Source organism: Aulostomus chinensis, chromosome 9 (genome assembly GCF_037954235.1).
Source record: "Aulostomus chinensis isolate RoL2024-O1b breed Wild chromosome 9, RoL_Achi_v1.0, whole genome shotgun sequence".
Classification (NCBI taxonomy): Eukaryota; Metazoa; Chordata; class Actinopteri; order Syngnathiformes; family Aulostomidae; genus Aulostomus; species Aulostomus chinensis.
In genome coordinates this window covers 27,619,696-27,639,897 of record NC_141328.1, presented here as the reverse complement: position 1 = coordinate 27,639,897, position 20,202 = coordinate 27,619,696, and the positions used below count along the sequence as shown (strand labels likewise).

The following is a 20,202-nucleotide window of genomic DNA, read 5'->3' as shown; positions in this document are numbered from 1 at the left end:
AAGTTTTACTTTCACAAAACAATTTTGGAAGGGTTTATTTGATCATTTCTATCAAGTTATTATTCCACACGAAGCCTTCGCATCACTTCTAGTTCATTTAGTGAATCGCAGTATTCTGTACTGTGCCTTCTTATAATAACTTCTTTGAATACATCCTCGCACCGTCTTCTGCCTCCTTTGTCCTTCATTCTTAAAACCATCTCTCATCGTTCTTCTTGCAGGTGTTTTTTTTCAGTCCTTCCTTCATTCAGGGTTTGTCAGTTTTCCTGGTTTCACTCCTGAGTTGACACCGTCTCTCCATAAACACCCATCGGTGGCATCGTGACGGAGCCATGAGCTTCAGTTTATGAACATTTGCATGCACCTCCATCCCGGCTCTGGTTTTCTAAGTCACCTTTCAGTGCCTCCAAGGCATCTTCAGACCCGTTTTACTCATTTTTCTGACTTCATTCCTGCAGCGTTACGATCAGAATCCTCCATCGTGTCGACTGACGTCAGTGGTCGGGAGCCCACTCAGCATTTTCCCCTCCAACTCTGCTCTGAAACGTTCAGGTTCTCTTTCAGTGGCTTCTGTGTTACTAATATTATCGTGGCCTGGATTAAAAAAAAAAGAAAAAAAAGACCAATATCCTGCGACTGAAATTTGTAGTCTTAAGAATTCATCAAATCTTCTTGCGTCAGTCGTGAGTAGTAAGGACTCCCCTACCTACTGCTAGGACACCTCTCTTACTGTCTCGATATTTTATAGTATTTTTGATAAATCCTTGCCCAAAGTCCAGGAAGAGGAACAACAATTAGTGCGTTCTCCTGATTAAAATGACTTCCACGTTCAAAAGTCATTAAGGATTTTTACTCTGAAAGAATGAGAATAACCCGCTGCAGTACTTGTACGTGGCTGTTTGTAGTTTTATGTGTACTCCCTGAGTACGTGTCGACTTTGTCTCCTTCACATTGAAGGACTTTGAAAAGAGCAGCACAGCTGAAGCCACAGTTAAGAAAAAAAAAAAGGAATTTATTGTATATCATCTATATACACTTCTCAACTAATTCTGAAAACATTTGCACAAGAAGGATTCTTAAATCTTGAAGTATTACTCATGAACAGGATGTCAGAAGGTCGTATACCCATGGCAACAAGCATGGACAGGAGTGTTTGGACAGTTTGCTTCAACCGACAGCAGTCTTCCATTTCCCCTCTCCACCCCCCGCCTTCTCCGCTACACTACCCGCTGAACGTCCACCCGTGTTCACAGTAGCAGCAACATTTCTGGGGTACACAGCCGACAGCCCGAACAAAAAGTAGAAAAGCGGTTAGAGGTGGGAGACGCTCGAGGTCGCCGGCCTCGGTGCAGAGGAGCCAGTGTCTGAGACAGCATGCAAAATGGATTCTGACGTGACACGTGGATACTGGATCAAGTGTTGATGACCTCAACAAAACCAACATTAACCTCAGCAACGTGGACATAACAGTGCAGAGCCCAAATGACGACGAGTCAGCGGAATACTTCCGGAATCTTGGTAGAATGAAAACATGCGGTTTCACCTTTACAGCATGTCAGCTAAATCCTCACAACTACGTATGGCATCTAACCGAGTATTCCCTGGAACCCACATGTATACTGTCGGTAAATGTTTTCATCTCTGAATAAATAGCCATTGGCAGCATCAGAATTCAAGGTCACATGAATATTCCAGTGTCAGCGAGGACGAGGAGGTGGTCACCCCAGAGGACATACGGAGAGACAGATTACGGAGCTCTGACGAGAACTCGGCCAGTAATCCCAACAATATTCTCAAAATAAAAAAATAAAAACAGATGTTGCAGCAAACGTAGAGGATCAGTAGTACCACCGAATTATCAGGAGGAGCGAGTGAGAATCCAGCAGGCGGCGAGTCTTATTTCCTGGTACAGTCAGAGACTCCTCCCAGTACCATTCAAGTCAATCAGATGTCACGCGGGTGCTTGTGGCATTCAGAGAAACAAACAGGGAGAAAACATGTTGAAAGTGTGATACAGAAATCAAATGTACCCATCATCAGTAGTGTAGAGTCAAAAGAAAACACAGATCATGATGCTTTTACACAAAAACACATTACAAACTTTTTTAAAAATTGCCATTTCATACGCCTCTTCTTTGCTCAGTGTGTGTGATGTCATCGCCTGTCAACGGCGGGGGGTTTATGGCTGCTTCTGACCCCTCGACTCTTAACATCTACAGACCTGGTGAACTACAACAAGAGCTCTCACATCGAGACTCTGGCATATCATCTCACAGTGTTCATCAATATGAAATTAAAATCTAACAAAAATAAATAAAAACCATCCCAAACACGATCCCTGCCACGTTTCAAAACTATCTGACCCGGAGCAGACCACACGGCGACACCTGCAGGCGACACCAGGAAGCTACAATTGAGTGCAACTAATTTTCTTATGCGAGGGAGTTGAAGTACAATCCGGCTGCTCATGCGTGATTCACGTCCAATAAATGGTGAACTACGAACGATACCGGGGGGCATGCTAGTAGTCCACGCATCTTTCACACATGACTACAAACATGGCCTCCAACATTCACCGTGACAGAATGTGGCGTTGCACTGCCAAGAGAAGTTATTATTCTAACACCCACAACATGCTGTTGACGTCCGCCACGGGACAATTTCAGAGGTAAAAAAGATCGAAGGAACAAATCAAATCCCGTCACTGTACAAGAGTTCCTGCCATGGAGACATGACGGACATGAGTGATGATATCAACAGTGGTAGTGCTGTAGTGTTGTGGCCCATGGAGGAGGAGGGTCGGGGGGGGGGGGCAAAGGGACGATGGGGGAGGGAGGGAGGGACGGCGGTCAGCGGGGGAGGGTGATTCTCAGTAGTTTTGGCTAAAAAGGTGAGGTAGGCCTTGTCACATCTTGGAGTGTGGCTTAAAACTGGCAGGGTTTTCATTTGCAGTCTGTCTTTAGTGTTTGTTTCCTATGGTGGTCTAGTTGTGCGTCTCCAGCACGACTCCACGCCGCCTCACATCTTGATGTCCTCCTCCACGCTGAGCTGAGACAGAGTCTTCTTGATGCGCAGGGCCGTTAGTCTGGCGGCTCCGTTGGCGTACCAGCACTCCCTCATGATCTTCCCCATCACGCGCAGCGACTGCACAGAACGACACACCGCTTAGATCCACCTCAGCCAAACTTTCTACAGGTTTGGTCATTTGCAACATTAAAAAAAAAAAAAAAAACGACAACATTTGAGGATAGGAAAATGATCTGAAACTGAAGTGGCGTAATGTTCTCACGCTGGCGTGGTGCTGGAGACTCATCACGTTCACGTGAGTCAGCCTCTGATTGTGTTCATAGGAAGGTGACGGTGTGGCGGGGAAATACCTCGTAACTCTGCCACCAGTTGGGCACGTTGGGCCTCAGTTTCTGGTCACACACCACCTTCCTCATCTCCTCTATGGAGGGGTCAGAGGGCACCAGGTCGTAGTAGGGCAGCTGGTACTCCTCGTGGATACCTGGAACACACACACACACACACACACACACACACACTCCTGGTTCATGCTCTCACACAACAGAATAATCCCTTCACATGAAGGACAGGGTCGCGGCAGCCTCACCTCCTGCGTTGCAGCGGCGTGCTATCTCCCAGTACACCAGGCCCAGTGCGTAGATGTCGGCACACTTGAAGGAATCAAAATGTTTCATGTTGATGGTTTCGTCCAGGACTTCTGGAGCCATATACCTGAGCAGGACCACGCCAAGCGAAACCAAGAGGACACACATCATTCATTTAAATTTCAGCTGAAGAGTCGCCGACTCATGTCACTGGAACTTTCACGTCTCTGAGCAGCGTGAGGCCAACCCATGCGGACCGCCTACCTCTTCGTGCCCACGCGCTGGTTGGGCGCTATGTCAATGGTGTCTGTGATGGACTCGTGACGGACGGCCAGGCCGAGGTCAGCGATGGCACACATGCGGTTCTTCTTCACCAGAATATTTTTAGACTTGAGATCACGGTGAGCGATGCCTGGCTTACCTGCAGGAACATGTGACATCATCATATTTGCGTTGACAGCCCAACTAAAATGAGGTTTGATGAATAAAAATCATTCTCTGTTGTGTGTGTGTGTGTGAGAGCATCAGCGCACCCTGAGTGCCGAGGATCTCCATGTGCAAGTGTGCCAGGCCGCTGGCGGCCGACAGCGCCAGCTTGATCATCCCCTCGATGGTGACGGAGTAGCGATTCAGGTAGTCGAAGAGCGAGCCGTGCTCGTGATAGTCTGACACCAGCCACAGCTGAGTCCACGTGCCGTTGTCTGACAACCAGAGACGTGTTACAGTCATGATGTCACGTTACTGTCAAGCTTTAATGAACTCATCTGTGCGGAAGGTCGTTTCTGAGCATGTTCTCTCTCTGCTCCTCTGTCAGGGCCAACAGGGGCAGGCTCACCTTTGTTGTCTGCTGCGATGAATCCCAGGATGTTCTCATGGCGCAGCATGATTGTCTGGTAGATCTCAGCCTCCCTGAACCAGGAGCGCTCCTCTCTGGATGAGAAGATCTTCACCGCCACATCTCCTCCCCTCCACTTCCCTCGCCACACCTCACCAAAGCGACCCTTTCCTATGATCTCCTGCAGCACAATGGTCCTGGCCACGGTCCGCTGCACAAACAGGGGCAGACCTGTAGGGGGTAGCAGACAACGCATTTAAAACTCCGGTGTGTTGGCCGACTTGTTTTGACACTGGAGTGGCAGCAGATTCCAGGTCATCACCAGTTTCACTAACGTGGTGCACAGCAACTTCGGCTCTGCTTATGAAGAGGAAGGTATTTTATGTGAAAAAGCTCCAGCAGAACAAGGCGGAGCCGGGGGTCTTCATCATGACATCATTGAAGGGAGGAGGAGGAGGAGGAGGAAAGCACCATCAGTTCTCTACTTTCATATCCAAGACTTTGTTTTTTGGTCAAAATCAGTTTGTGGTTGAGGTTTTGGCTCAGTGACCTTCAACCAGATCTGATTCAGTTCATCCTCGAGTCCAAGAGGACGTCTGTCCCTAACGGAACAGCGTTCTCTCCAGGCGTTCCCTCGATACAGCGACACAATAATGACCTTTGACCTTTCACCTCCAAAACTAATTTAGATCATTCTCGAGGCCAAGTTTGTGTCAAATTTGAGGAAATTCTCCCGAGGCGTTTGTGAGTTGTTCATGAGTGGGAGGTGGAAGGACGACCAGAATACACAAAACTTCCACAACACACACACACACACACACACACTGCAAGTTGTATTTATGAAGTCATTGTTAGCATGCATAAAGATCAGCACCTGAATTTCAATATTTCCAGGTGTTTATAAAGTGTATTTCCATTGTCTTCCCCCAGATTTCTGGCTTGATCTTTATAATTCCATTTAAAAAGGAAATTTAAGAGCAACAAACCGGATTTTATTGTCAGTTTTCATATTTCCACTCAGAAACTCGATGGCTGCGCTTCCTCGCCGCCACATAGAACAACAAAGAGCCTCGGTGAAACTCGACTCAGTGTCCAACTCATCAACAGGCACACCTCAAGTCAAGCGCACTCCCGTGTTGCTGCATGTTGGCGCCTTCGTGACGGATTTGTGTTTTTCACATCCTGATGTCACAATAATAAATACATCCGCTTTATAGAGGCGTTTTTTTGGCAGGGGAAGTAGGCTCAAGAATATTTTCAAGCCAGCAGAGCAATGGAAGCCATTCCAGAACCTCTGCCAAAAGAAAACTTGGTGTTCTAGAAACACAAGAGTTCATATCAGGAGAGAGACTTGTACGTACCAGAACCTGATCCGGAGGTGGACATGTCGTAGATGAGGTCCTGCAGTGTCTTGTCCTTGGCCAAGTACAGATGGTCACATGATGGGTCTTCTACCTCCAGCCTCTGTCTGTGGCTGTACGCCCTCTGATGGTACTGGAACAGGAAAACGCCCACCATCAGCAGTACACAGAGCAGGAACACGGGCCCTGCGATGACCGCCACCAGCTCCACCGGACCCCAGGAGCTTCCTGAGCCTGACCAGTCGCCCTCCTTTGTTGGGACTAAAGAAGAAAGAACAGAAGAAATGAGGGAAAAGGGACGATTACTTTCAACTCAACAACTGCGCCGCTGCTGCAGGTGTTAGGAGGGATCCTCACCGGGGACCTCCAGGTCAATACTGTTGCAGTAATCTACATAGCAGCAATGTGTGTTGAGCAGGCCTTCGGCGCTCAGACAGTAGAAGGGCTGTCCGGGAGGAATCAGGTTGTCCTGGTTGATGCAGATGCGGACGTGTTGCTCCTTCCCCTCGTTGTAGTACGTGGAGGCCATGCAGGCGCCATCCGTCTCGCACTCATAGCCCGTCTTCTCACAGTTTGTGCAGTTACATCGTAGAGCTGTGGGGAAGAGACAGATCAGGAAAATCCTATTTCAAACTGGATCAGTTCATGTCACTACCCTAGTTTGTCCAGCAGGGGGAAACCTAACCCAGGTCTCTGCACGGGAGGCCAGGAGTGTATTGTCCTATTCATTTGTAGGCAGTTTATGACACACAGACACAAGTTCAGCGGCAGCACCCAGACAGCCCCGGCGGCCCTGAAATCAGATCCTTCACTGCAGATGAACCCAAACACTCTGGTTGGAGACGGACCTGCCCAGTGGGACAGGCAGCCTGAAACCCAACCAGGGGAGAGCGCTCCTGCCAAAGCCTCAATGCAGCATTCTGCTCTGCTCCTCTGCTCTGCTCCTCTGCCCCGTCTTTGCACTGAGAGCTGCGACTTACCAGGGACGTTCCTAACGAGCAGTTCTGCTACTGACGAAACTGAAGCTTGACCTCACACTGGTCAAGCAGCCTGGAGTCAAGAGAGCAGCCCCAGCTTTGTTATCGTTCAGGTTAAACTGAAGACATTTTCATTGTATGCAGGAGCAGGTGAGACCGCGACCACGACGGTTTGACGACAAACATCGCTCCTCCATTTTCTAGATCAAATAATGTGAAACTTCGGCTTCACGCGTCCACGGTTTTCGTCTGGCCATCATCAGCGAGGAGGAAGTGGCTGTGAAGAATCTTCATCGTACGAACTACTGAGCGTTTACGTCACAACAGAAATGGCAGTCGATCAATAATCAATGCGCGATCAATGTCAAATCATTTCATCTTTGCACTTCAAAAAAGTGCCCAGTTTTGCTGCCAAGGGGAGAAGCGATGATGGTTTTAAACAGGCAATCAGAACATACTAATAAATAAAAACAATTTAAAATATCCGCAAGTAAAATTTGGTGATATACTTTGTCCTTAGTTAATACTTCGATGGTGCTGCTGTGTGATTTTCACTTTTGTATGACGGCCCAGAAAGTTTGGAGCCACTCAAACCTGCTACTGGCTTTGTGGCTCGTATTTCATGACCGATTCTGGCCGAAATCTACAGACGTCCATGTCGTCAAATCTAAAGGACGTTCGATAAAGTTGCCCCCCCCAACCTGAATACCGATAACCGGTTGAAGCATGGATAGAAGGTATTCATATTGTGTATAAACTAAAAAAAACATGTAAGAATAGCAAATTTTAAAAAAGAAACATTACTTTTACGTTCAATATATTTGGAAAAACCACAATTACATATTTACAGTTGCTTCCTTATAACTGGTGATAAGGAGAAGAAAAAAAAAAGACCCGAGCAAAAAACAATCCATACAAAAATGGGCCATTAAACCGATCCTGTTACGACCCTGAATCGCTATTTAAAGCATTTATATATAATAAAAGTCAAAAATAATCAAAAGAATTTGAAATATCTTCCAACAACTGAACTTGCGTGACTTCTCTCATCAACTACACATCCAGACATAAAGCAACTTTTTATGGCTCATTGAGTTTCCTCAGCTCCAACAAAAAGCTAAAGTTAGCCTAGCCGCTGTGTCTGAACACACATCCCACTCCACCCGGGGGAGCGCGTCCGCGCGGACACATTAAAACACCAAACACACTCACATCTCTGTAGAGAAAATGAATGTTAAGAATACAAGAACTGAACTGAGAAGCATCAACAACCACATCCCTATCAAATGCGGCGCAGCGGCTCTCCTGCCAGCGCCAATAATCAAACTACTGTGTTCAATCAGCAACGCAAATGAGGCCAGAGCCGTGAAGTCCACACAAATCTGCCTCATCTAAAACACAACTGGCGATGGCTGAGCCTAAGAAACTGCTAAATGATTAGATTTGGAGTGCGATGTGATCTTGAGTCACAGCACACATGCTTCTCATTTAGAGAAAGGTCAGCTCCGACAAGTTATTCCAAGGTCTCATCCTAGCAGAGTGCAAACCAGGACCGGTCAGGCAGAGGATGGCTGCCCAACAGATTTTCACATGGGAACCACACAGGGAGGCGGCGGAGCCCAACTGGACCCCAGTCAGTGGCAAACGAATGACAACAGGCTTGCGAGTGAGGCGTGACAGGCCAGACGCTGATCCTCAGTCAGAACAAAAGCCGAACCACTCAAAACCATCGAAGACAAGACCACCACACCGCCACCACCGCAGGAGGGAACACAAAGCAGAGAGGAATTTCAATCCTTATTCTCTTAAAAAAAAAAAAAAAAAAAGAAAAAGAAAGAAAAGAGAAAAAAAAAAAAGTGGCTTAGCATCAGTTGGACCGGGAACAATGTCTGGCTCAGAGGAAAGAAAAGATTTTAAGAGTGGCAAACTTCCACTAATCTCTGCCGTCTCATCCTGAGGGTTTGTTTGACCACGAGCTCACCGGGCTTCCACACTCAGGTCTCACAAAGGTGTCATGTCTACAACCTACTGAGCTCTCCTTCAGCTCAACAGAAGTACATTACTATGAAGTTGATTGTGCCATCGGCATGTAAGCTACAAGTGTCCAAAACCACAAACGCTTGTGTCATAGGCGTAGTTTCCACACCACTGAACTCTGGGAGGCTGCGTGGGAGCATTTTTCACAAGCGGCGTGTATGCTGATGTGTCTGCGCTTGCCTCCTTGTTAACGGGAAGTGTGGAACATTTAAAGCAGGGTTTCAGTAATTTTTCTCATTCGTTTTGTGTGTGTGCGTGTGCAGGAAAAGTGGCAGCAGCTCTTGGCGAGCGTTTCCAAATTCACTACAGTTCGCATGCAGATGGAATTTCCTGCAGATTACACAGAGGTGAAGCAGGCTGGGTCTGATAAAGAGAAAAACAAGTCCTGTGCCACATCACGCTGAAGCATTAATGGAGCAAATGGCTTAGAAAATAAAACCGACGACAGGACCAACAGTAGGACAAACAACTCAAATCCCTCGCCGCTCTTATAGGCCTGATGTTTACAGGTTCTATAAAATAAAACAAATCACATTAATCTTGTGTTAATGACTCCCAAAAGGAGCCGTTCTGATGATCTGATCATTCCGCCCTCAAAGGAGGAGTGACAGTTGTACCGTGGCAAACGTCAACAGTGTCTCCACACAGACATCTGTTGTATAGCTCAAACTGGTAGCACTGGTTCTTCAGGGAAAACATGGCACAAATACAGAGCGATACATTAACTGCGGCGAGCTGATAAGAACCTCCCAGACTGCAATGAACGGGCACAATTATCCCGAAGACTCTCAGACAGATGGTCCACAGGCATTCAGACAGAAGCTCAGGAAGGAAACCAAACGTGGCCCAGAACACACACATTCCCGCCTCGAGTCTGTCACGGATGGTTTGTGGTCTACCAAGAGCTCGGTTTGTGGCACGAGTTCCCTCTCATTTCGGGCTACCTAGAGGATGTCCACGCCACACAAACATGGAGCAAATCCTCAAGTTCTCATCCATGGATGCAATTAGATCTTCAACTAACTGACAGAACATTTTTCAGCAAACGTTTTGAAAATTTATAGTTTCAGTCTCCCCCCCCCCCCAAACAAAAGCATCGATTATCTTATCTTAAAAATCAATAAGACGGTTAAATTCATGGATTAAGTTTGTTTTTTTGTTGTTTTTTAATTTGATTATGACAGGAAATGAGAATTTTGTTTTGGTTTTTTGACTGTTTGATGGACAGAAGAACACGTCATACACGGGAAGAAGCCAGGAGGATTTTCAGTTGCTTGACGTTCTATGACGAAGGCCACAAGCGGAAACCAACAAGTGCTGCTGGAGTCTTTGGACCTTTGGAGTTCTCTTTCACTCTCCATGCACCTTTGGAAGTTGTGCCAGAAATCCCCCTCTGCTTTGACACGTTATAAACGAAGCAATTCATCAGTTAATCATTAGTTGCAAACCTAGATAGAATAACTGGCTGCGTCGTAGTGTTAATGGTTAATAACCTTAACTCCAGGACCGATAAGGTTTAAGTAATTTAGAGAAATAAAGCTCGGTAAACTGGGGTCTCTCAGACTGCTCACCAGACTAACCCAGGAACGTGTTGCTATTTCTGGATAAGAAATCAGTAAACAAGGTGTCCGTTCTGCAGGGAAGGACTGAGGTCATCATGAACTCTTGAAAAATACAAGCTTCTGTTGGCCGTTTCTGATCATTGATGAGGCGGCGGTGGCAGTTTCGCTCTCAGCGCTGCAGGATTCAGCGCGTTTTTGAGGTTTTAAGTGTTTTTATTAAAACACTATTTCTGCTATATGCTACTCATCTTCTAAAATGTTCTCCTAAACAGGAGATCAAGGCTTTTATGCCAGTTCTAAAGTGTACTCAACACCAAAATTCAATGTGTTTTTGAGAGAGAGCGAGAGAGACGGTGTGTGTGTGTGTGTGTGTGTTCACATCAACTACAACTATGAGCAAAGAAAATCAATGTCCACAAGCATTTTGCTGCAGTGCTCCAGATTATTCACAGCACAAGTGTTACAAAGCCACACTTGAAGGAATAATATCAAGTGTAATACACACAAATTCAAGCAGAGACCTGGTTTGTGTGGGTTTGGTTTGTGTGAACTCTGCTCTTGTATCCACATAATTGTTGGTCTTTACACTGGTCCTTTGTGTAGAGATTAAGACGACATGAGGAGGGATTGGACTGGCCCGGCATGAACAAAGAGCGGGGGTGGGGGGGGGGGGGTGCATGTCTGCATGGAGCAGCGAGGGGGGATGGGTGGAGCGCGGTAGACTGTCAGGGTTAACAGTAACGACCCCGATGTTTGGGGGCTGCTCAGGGCCAGACAGGGTGGGGGTTGCTCCCATATTGAGCAGGACAATATGCAGGGGAGGGGGGTAATGAGCTGGACTTACTGGGCCCCCCAGCTGTGACTGAGGTCTGCCCAAGTGACCAGCTGCGACCGTCATTAAAACCCAGTCTAGACTTTGACTTACTGGAGGGGGTAAATAACAGGAAAAGAGAACGGGAAGGGAAAAAAAAGGGGGGGGGACCACGACTCAAGAGTGACTCCTGTGAGCTTATAGAGTGTGAAGTTCCTATCATTCCGTTCATGTTGAGACAGGAAATGTCAGACACGGTGAGGAAAGGATTAATAAAACATTGTTGCCATAACCAGCATCATCTTGACTTGGACCCAACTCAAACCACAGAGTCGTCCAACTCCAAACGGCTCGGCACAATGAACTTGTTGACCAGATCGGACGCGCGCTCGTATCGCTCTGTTGTTCAGCTCCCGCAGAGCGACCCTGTCTAAACACGAGCACAAGTAGTCTGTAAAAAAATACTTCTAAGTATACTGCATGCATGGTAGTGGGTTACACAAACACGGTGGGTTCTCGGGGGGGGGGGGGGGGGGGGGATTGGGAACGTGTGGAGCAGAGCACCATTACCAAAATGCACTGGCTGAAATTAGATCTTTACAGATACCAGACTGAGAGCTGATCAAGACAAGCAGACGCCACCAGACAGTGTGACTGAGTGCGCGCACACACGCGCGCGCACGCACACACACACACACACACACACACACACACACACAACTGTGTCCTAATCAATGCTCGGGGAAGGAGGAAAGTCATTACCTTTGTCTGCAACTGCGGGTCAGATTACTAATCTGATTCTAAAGTGAGGTCTCCAGGGCCGCGGCTGACTACCACCTCCACCAACCAGCCTCCAGGCAGCATCCCATCCTGTCCGTCTGTCTGGCTGCCGTCCTGGTTGAGTTCAAAGGCAGCCAGCGCAGGCTTATTTTGGAGCTGGTGCTCAAATTAAAGTCAGTATCTGGTCTGAGTGTTGGATATCAACAAAACACCTCAAATTTCTCACTTTTCACAGTCTACTCTTGCCACAGTTGCAGAATTTATCAAACTTCAAGGTGTCAAAAGCAGCTTGGTGCTTAAATTATTATTTCAGCTTGCATCTAGAAAAATATTTGATATTGCTTTAGTCTGTGGTTATAACAGCAATGTAAAATGGGGTGAGAAAACACGTCTTGTCGACCAACTACAAGAGCGACACACTTGAGCTGTGTGAACGCAAAAATTGATCCGAAGAAGCACTGATTACTTTTGCCACCATCAAATACGAATAATGCAAATTAAGTTGGCTAAAATAAAAAAAAAAACAAAAACAAAAACCCAAATGTTTTAATTGTGAAATAGTACTTACACAATAATGATAATTAAAAATGGGGAACATTCTTAGCAATATTATGGCAAATACGAGACAAGGCTTCCCTTTTCAGACAACATTAAATATTTGATGAGTCCATCTTAAAATAAGGATTGTTAGAGTCCTGTAAAAGAGCAGGAGCTCAAGAGGGGTGTGCGTGTGGCATTGTGCTGCTACGCTGCGTTAAAGCAGTTTATATCTAAATCTGGTCACTTCAAGCGTTCGGTTTCTTTTGAAACTGAAGGTTCAGATAACTAAGCTGAGCCGAGCTGCTCATAGCGGCGTCCTCTCCTGAACCAGCACTCGTAACACATTCAGCCTGAGTCAAACATTCATTAGTCTGCTCATTGGAACAAAGTTAAGCCCGCATGTCATAAGCAGGAAATTGCAAACATGCTCAACATAGCAAAACAGTATTTTTTTTAAAGATGGGAGCCGCATGGTTCCTCCAACATGTCGGCGGGCATCAGGTGCCCTTTGGGGGGAACTAAACAACATTAGGTGTCTGTCTCCGTTGTACTGCGCGTAACAAAACGTAGAAATCTTTCACCGAAGAAAAAGAAATCAAAGACCTCATAGCAGAGACCGTAAAAAAACACACGTGTCTCGGTGCAATCAAGCCTTCAGAGTACACAAGTCGTGACAGCTCACACGCACGTCATCATAAAATCCATTAACAAAACTTCACACACCCTGAGAATTCAGAGCATGACTTCACAAAGGATTGTGACTTTAAGGTTCATAATCTTGGGACGACTTTGACTCCCATGAGTCAAAGCGAGTTGGGAATTTTTTTATGTCGTGCTGTGGGTTTGTTGAGGTTGCCTGTACTGCATATCTCCATTCAAGCCGAGTCTGTGTTTAGTGCGTTCAATGTCTGGTTTGTACTTTACATACGCAAAATGCTGTATATGGTTGGCCAACAAATAACAGCGTGTATCCGCAGGTGAGTGTGTCCCGTTTGCTGAAGTCTCAAAGGTAAGACATGTTTCAAGTTCGTCCTACAGAGTCCCGTCCGGTTACTACAGGGAGAGCTTGGCGTCACCATTTGTTGTGCTCGATGTGCTTTGCCATTTGGAGCGCTGAATTCCAGCATGTGTGGGTACGTCCTGGACAAGTGACTGCTCTGCTTGCCCGGGATTGGCTGGCTGAGCTCTCAACTCTGCTGTGTTTGCACGACCGTGTTTGAAATGTCCCAACTATTTTACAGTTCTTGGCTAAAACAAATCCACTGTCAAAACTGCCGGCCCGGAGACATGCTGTGATGACCCTCTGCATAATGTGCACTAAGCAGAGGAGGGGGAGGGATTCTCCGCTGTGTGCTGCCTTTTGGTAAATATCTCCACTTTGTATTATGCAAATAAATTGTGATTGTTTCAGTCAAACCAACATTTCAAGAATTTAAAATTTGTTGTGGGCGTTAATGTCCCCAGTGTTACTCGTCACACATCCACCGTGAAGTGACTCGTTTCACCTATACGGTCTCATAATATTGAGAAAGTCATCAAGTCATTAATCCATAGGTGTTAGCAGAGCGCCAAGCAAAAGTAGGCAGTTGAGCTCGCGGAAACCTTGAGCACCTGCTCCATCACGTTAGGAGGATTACACAAATGTACTGCTATTTGGCTGATACACTGGAAATTTAGATCTGCAACCAGTTCTTCTTTGGAGTCATGGTTTCACAGGAAACATAACGATGGGTAAACAAGTAACACTCTGACTTGTGTTTCACAGGAACTTTCATCTCTGGAACTGAAAAAAGGCACCAAGGTCGGACAGATTAAAGCTGCCTGCCCTTAAGATGGTGGTGCCATCCGGGCTCTTAGCAAGTGCAGATCACTCGATGCCGCTGCTGTTGTGATCCTGATATTAAAGTCAAGAAAATACATAACAACCCTGAGTGGGAATCTGCAGATGCAGCCACCGCACCAACATGCTCAATAACAGCCTCACGGTTCAGGTTAGAGGCAAACAGCACAGCACCCACCCGGTGCACAGAGTGCCTTCAACAGGTGAGCACCACAGGTGTAAACTGCAGTGGAGTTCAACAGCGCGCAGGAAACATCCTTCAAGCTGGCACACTTGCTTTGATCACGTCAATCAAATCATATCACGGTTATGGTTATGGTTGTACTGGGTAACGGCTGACTGGTGCGCCAATTTATCAGCCATAAATCATTCATTCATCAGCCAATATCTGCCTTCCTCATCAGCAAACAAGAAAGCATTCACCAATGGCGGCGGCTGATGTTTATCTGTAGATGTCACCAAGTTTAAAGGGCGCTTCATAAATGTGATTGTGCGATACAAAAAGTAGTTTCGCAATCACAGCGTTCTGACTTGAGTGCGAGCTTTATTTATTTATTTTTTTTTAATATTATTAATCAGACCATTAAGGAGTGAAGGAGGTCTCATCTACATTCCTACGACAGCCAGGAGAACAAATCAAACACCCCCAGCACGGGGACGTAATGGAGGGCGGGTGTCACATTCAGCCCTATAGTCATGAACTCCTATTGCTACTGGATCCGTCTGGGTGTACTGTGACCATAACAACTAATACAAGGACAGCCAGTAAGTACAAGATGCTCTATGAAAGCCATTTCAATATTGAGTTGCATGTAAACCAGCAGCAGGGAGAAACGGCTGTCCCAAGGTGAAACTGCTGGCTCTGCTGCTGCGGTGACGTAATCCCTTGTGGTCCAACATCAGTAACGACGGCGCTGGGTCAGGCAGAGGCTATGTTGTCTGCTGTAGCAATTAGGACTCACTGCCTCCGGGCCAACGGAGGTCATTACCGACACTGGTCATTACGGAGGGAAATCGAGACCACCCCAGACCTGACCTGCACCACACTAGCTCCCTGCCCCTTTAGGGAAAGTGTTCGTAAACAGACTCCCGAAGGAGACGCAGTCTGGAAACCCGGAGTATTGATTACTGTTGGACTGCGAGAATTAAAGTGACACTTCATCCAAAAAGTGTAAATTGCCAGCCAAGTACTCACAAATTTGGGTGCTGAGCTCAGAGTTGTTTTTACCCTCACCGCGGCGTCACGGTTTCATGACTCAAAAATGAGGTAAGAGCCAGCTACGTGTACTAAGACTTTAAAAAAACAACAACAACAAAAAAAAACTGTCCTACAACATTTGTGACAAACTCAAGCTTGTTGTCAGTGCGGTTCCTGTCTTCTTTATCCAGCCATGCGCTCAGTAAACACTGATGAGCCAACAACGCACAACTACAATGCTGCTGGGGACCAACACGCGTGAGGTGGCTCGGCTCTAGTTTGTTTTTTTAGTTCAAATCAAAGTGTTTGTGGATTAATGAGCGCATGGCAGCTTCTAGGTGATAGAGATTACACTGGATTAGCCATTTCACAGTTGGTAAAAAGGTTAGTTATTGGACAGTTTGGAAGTTAGTCGTTGGTAGCCATGGGTTGCTGTTAGCTTTTAACTGGCTTTTCCTACATTGTGATGAAAAAAAAAAAAAAAAAAAAAGTGAAGCAGCATCGAGAAAAAAGAAATTCTGAGGTCATGACCACTGTTCATGAAGATCTTAAAGGCAAAATACGCGTTTTGGTCAAAGTATGACTTCAAAGTCCAAAAGAATCCAAGTGGTCCTTGAGTCAAAATCATTGTCACAGTCAAGAATATATTTACTCATTCACTGAAGTTCCTAAAGTAAATTATCACTTTGAAGCAGCCAAAACTGTCAAACAGGCCTCAACAATTGCTACACAGTCAAGCAGGAAGAGAGACAACAATAACTTTCTCCTTTTCAAGTTGAAGCCAGCTGGAAAGACTCCGCTCAACTCCTCTCTTCTCTCTCACACACCTTTGAACCCAATAAGTTCCAAGCTTTCTCATTACATTCCCTTGGCTCTGATCTGATGGGCAGGTGCACACATGTTCCACTCTTAACTTGCCTGTGTTTCTTCTACTTGAACTCGTTTCCACAACTTTGACGTTAATCAACACCTGTGGCACAGCTCGGCTCGGCTCTGCGCAGGTAGTTTTGAGAGTTTCCAAGAGAACGAAGGAAAGATGGACGCAGTGAGACGGAGTGGGGCCCAGATTTCATCTAACCTAAGGCCATCCTTCAACAGAGAGAATAAACAATTACAAAAAAACACCACGATGCTAAAGCTGATTTCAGCACCCTACAGTGGCGGTGAGTAAGTGAAAGCAGAAGTGGGCCCACACAGATAAAGTACAGATTAAATTCTGATAAAAGCAGCCAGGCCATTTATGAGAGAGAGAGAGAAAAGGAGGGGGTGGGAGGAAAAGAGAAAGAGGGACGCGCCCTACCTCACAGCGATGTGTCTGACAGTGCCCATATCACATTGCTACAGCGCTGAATGCACCCAGGCAGACTGCGTCACACGAGCATGTAATACCCATAACACCACTGACTCCTCGTCCTTATGAAGCCAACAACACGTGACAGATTCATTAAGCCCGTCAGTCAAGGGTATCCTCACAAAAAAATAATGAAAAAAAAAAAAAACACGCCATGCTCCTCTCAGTCAAGGAATTCACTCCAGCTTAGTGACTTTCAGGTTAGTCTGGTTCCAGCCCTCAGCATTGTGGAATCCATTACATGGTGCAAAACCATGGCTCCAGACACGGGCCCCTTTCACTAAAGACCCTGCCAGCTGGACAAACCCATTACCAACCCCCTGTCTGCCCAGGCCACACACTCCCACTCCCTCTCCTTTCACACATCACCGTTAATATTGGCGTAACCCAGTCAAACAAACTGGCCACTCAGGTGTGATTATTTTCCCAGCATGCCTTACATGAACCGATCAGCCTTGCTGTACTGCACCCTTCTCTAAACCAAGCAGAGGAGCAATATTTTTTCCGATTCCTGGAAGGATGACTCAACTGTTTAAAGCACAACGTACACTTGACTAGATGACAATGCCATCAAGATGTGTGTTCTGGCACACGGTTTTACGTGTTTTATCAGCTTAGTCATGTGTGGATGGAGCAAAACTACGATGAAACGTGAGCAACCATGGGAGGCGGACAGTTAGAGGTTGGTCGAGATGTTGAGCCAAGTTATAATGAAGTCCTCTAGTCAAAAATGTGCTTTTTGTCTTCTTCCTGTGTGTGTGTGTGTGTGTGTGTCAATGACACATCCACCATTCGCTGGTTCGAGTGTACATTCTCTCTGTGCTCACTGACAATCTGATTTTAGGAGGAAAGTCCCGAGAGCAGGATACCAATATTTTTGACACCAAATCTATAATTACCAGTCAGCGGGAAGCAAATACACAACATATCCTGCTGCAGTTTTCAAATCATGTTCATTAAAGGCTCATTGTGTGTCAAAATATAATTTAAAATTAAATTTCGCGGCACTGTTGAAATAGCCTACATTCAGAGCTCATCTCCCAGACTAAACACCAACAGCCCAGAGAGGGAGAGGAAAAATCCTTCTGAAACTGTTACTGGGTTTCCTCGTGAAAGTGAGAGTAATGACGTAACATTTCTTCTAATATCGAAACTGCAATATCAGTCAAAATGAGCAGAGATATTCTTTTTCCTCCCAACCAAGCGACCCCCACTCCTGTGCACAATCACCAAGAATTGAGACTTTCAGTTGAAGTCGCTGACATCCTCCTTTCCCATCTTTTATATTTAATTGATCCTCTGTGAGTGGCTCGCAAATGTAGAGGTTTTCAGCAGTCAGGCTGCGGAAGAGGAAATATTGGCACATATCGATTTAATTATGAGGCTGAATGATTATTTGGCTTTTAAAAAGGATTTCACGAGGTTACTATAATTCTGACAAAAACAACAGGATAGGCATGCCTTATAGTAAACAACTGAGTGCTTTTTTGCGTGTCCTCGCTCGAGTGTGGAGGGAATCTTACATCTGCATGCAGCAGAGGCAAAAAGCCACAAGTTTTAAGGCAACATATGCCAGTTTGAGTCTGTGGTGTGCAGCTGGTATCAGCTGCTCAAGCAGACGGGGGATTCAGACCCATAACTGGCGCCTCAAAGGACCCCACTTGCTACATTTCCATCACAATGAACCCAGACTTCAACCCCGACTTCTGTCTGAGAAGGCTGAATACACGGCTGTTGTCACCCTCTGCCAGCATTCACTGTCTGCTGGAGGCCAAAAGCAGCCCCTTTCACTCCTTACAAATGGACACCAATGGAGGAGCTGCCAGTGTTTACTCTCACAAAAAAAAAAAAAACACATTTCAAGCAGTAAATAGGTGAAGGCCTTCATTCAGAGCCTTCTCCCTCTCGCCCCCTCTCATCGGCGTGCAGACCAGGGCTGACAACACGGGACTGAACTGAAACTGACCACATTCGAGCAGGCAGCTTCCGTGACACCGAGCCGGAGCCAAACATCTCCGTGATAAGCGGCGAGCTAACAGGAGCTTGTTTGGTAAATATGTTAGCATGGACTGATAGCACCGACACATCCCGCTGCCGGCGGCTTTTACCTGACACTCGGGCTCTGAAACACTGGCGCCGTAGCGAACACATGAATTACACTCGCTATTCAGGCACACATCCACACTTGTGGTCCACTTTAGATAGTTCACTAGCTGGCGGTGTATTCAGCCGCCTCGGCATAAACAGCTCCACCATGTTGTTGTTGTGGTTTAGCTACTTGCTCCATTCCCAATCACCGCTGTTAAAAAAACAACAAAAAACTCCACTTTTATCAGTCGTTACATTCAACGGCACCCAAGGAGAGTTTCGGTCCAGGCAAACGCCGTTTTTAGGTCAAGCTAGCTGGATATGGTGAGCCAAATCCCCCCCTCCCCTCTCACAGCGCCATGACGGTGAGCGACAACAGGCGATGCCCAGTCCAGGAAAACACATCGAGACAAAAGCCGGAGACGAAACTTACCATTACCGACAGCCACCAACCCGAGCAGGGCCAACAGCGCTGGGGCAATTTGTTTTAGAGCCATTTCTTCAAAATTCCCATCTCTCCACGATGAAATGCGTCCGAAGTGTGTCGTTATCAACACGACCAGACCTGCAACACAACCACAATCCGACCGCACTCACCACACCGCCAGATACTAGCCAGCCAGCCAGCCAGCCAGGAGAGTGACGTATTTAAAGGGGTGTGTGTGCGTGCGTGTGTGTGTGTGTGTGTGTGTGTTAAAGGGGAGGACTGCACGTCTCCCTCTGCTGCCGAGGTCAGCAGCATCTGGAGAGAATGTGGCAGAATTACATTGTCTCAAATAACGCCAAGGTCATTAGAGACATGCGAGTTTTGAGTAAAAATATAGCAACATTTGACCAAATATATATACATATATATATAGATATATATATAGATATACATATACATACATATATATATATAGATATATATAGATATAGATATACATATACATACATATATATATATGTATATATGTATGTATAGTAATGTGTGTGAGATTTAAGTCGCAGTAGTGTGATAAGTGCATGCTTTTGTTGCTCTAGTCGAGGCAAAGGTGTTCAATCAAAATTCTACTTTTGTAAAATTTGAAAATGTTGAGTTTCTGATCTCCTGATGTTGTCTGCTGAGAGGTTCGTCATCTCATCAAGGTTTCCCCTGCTTTCCGAATCCTTCTGTACAAAGCGACAGATGGGTTTTAAATAAAATAAAAATGAAATGAAATGTCCAAGAA

At 46.1% G+C, this 20,202-nt stretch overlaps 1 protein-coding gene across 1 annotated transcript; it reads right to left on the bottom strand.

Annotated features, from left to right (window-relative positions):
• Positions 1-991: 991 nt before the first annotated feature.
• acvr1ba (activin A receptor type 1Ba) lies at positions 992-19,630 on the bottom strand. Its single transcript, XM_086214784.1, has 9 exons — positions 19,425-19,630; positions 6,165-6,401; positions 5,808-6,068; positions 4,447-4,677; positions 4,145-4,312; positions 3,876-4,032; positions 3,614-3,738; positions 3,378-3,508; positions 992-3,144 (listed from the first exon to the last, which is right to left on the bottom strand). Exons 1-9 carry the CDS (start codon positions 19,486-19,488, stop codon positions 3,019-3,021), a joined length of 1,500 nt encoding a protein of 499 aa, XP_086070910.1. The 5' UTR covers positions 19,489-19,630; the 3' UTR covers positions 992-3,018.
• Positions 19,631-20,202: the final 572 nt, after the last annotated feature.

Bases quoted from the DNA above. Each gene is read 5' to 3' on its own strand.
- acvr1ba (XM_086214784.1), bottom strand. From the start codon at position 19,488: ATGGCTCTAAAACAAATTGCCCCAGCGCTGTTGGCCCTGCTCGGGTTG. The intron at 6,069-6,164 runs GTGAGGATCCCT...TTTCTTCTTTAG, and splicing joins TATTGACCTGGAGGTCCCCG to TCCCAACAAAGGAGGGCGAC. The intron at 3,739-3,875 runs GTAGGCGGTCCG...GGTCCTGCTCAG, and splicing joins CAGCGCGTGGGCACGAAGAG to GTATATGGCTCCAGAAGTCC.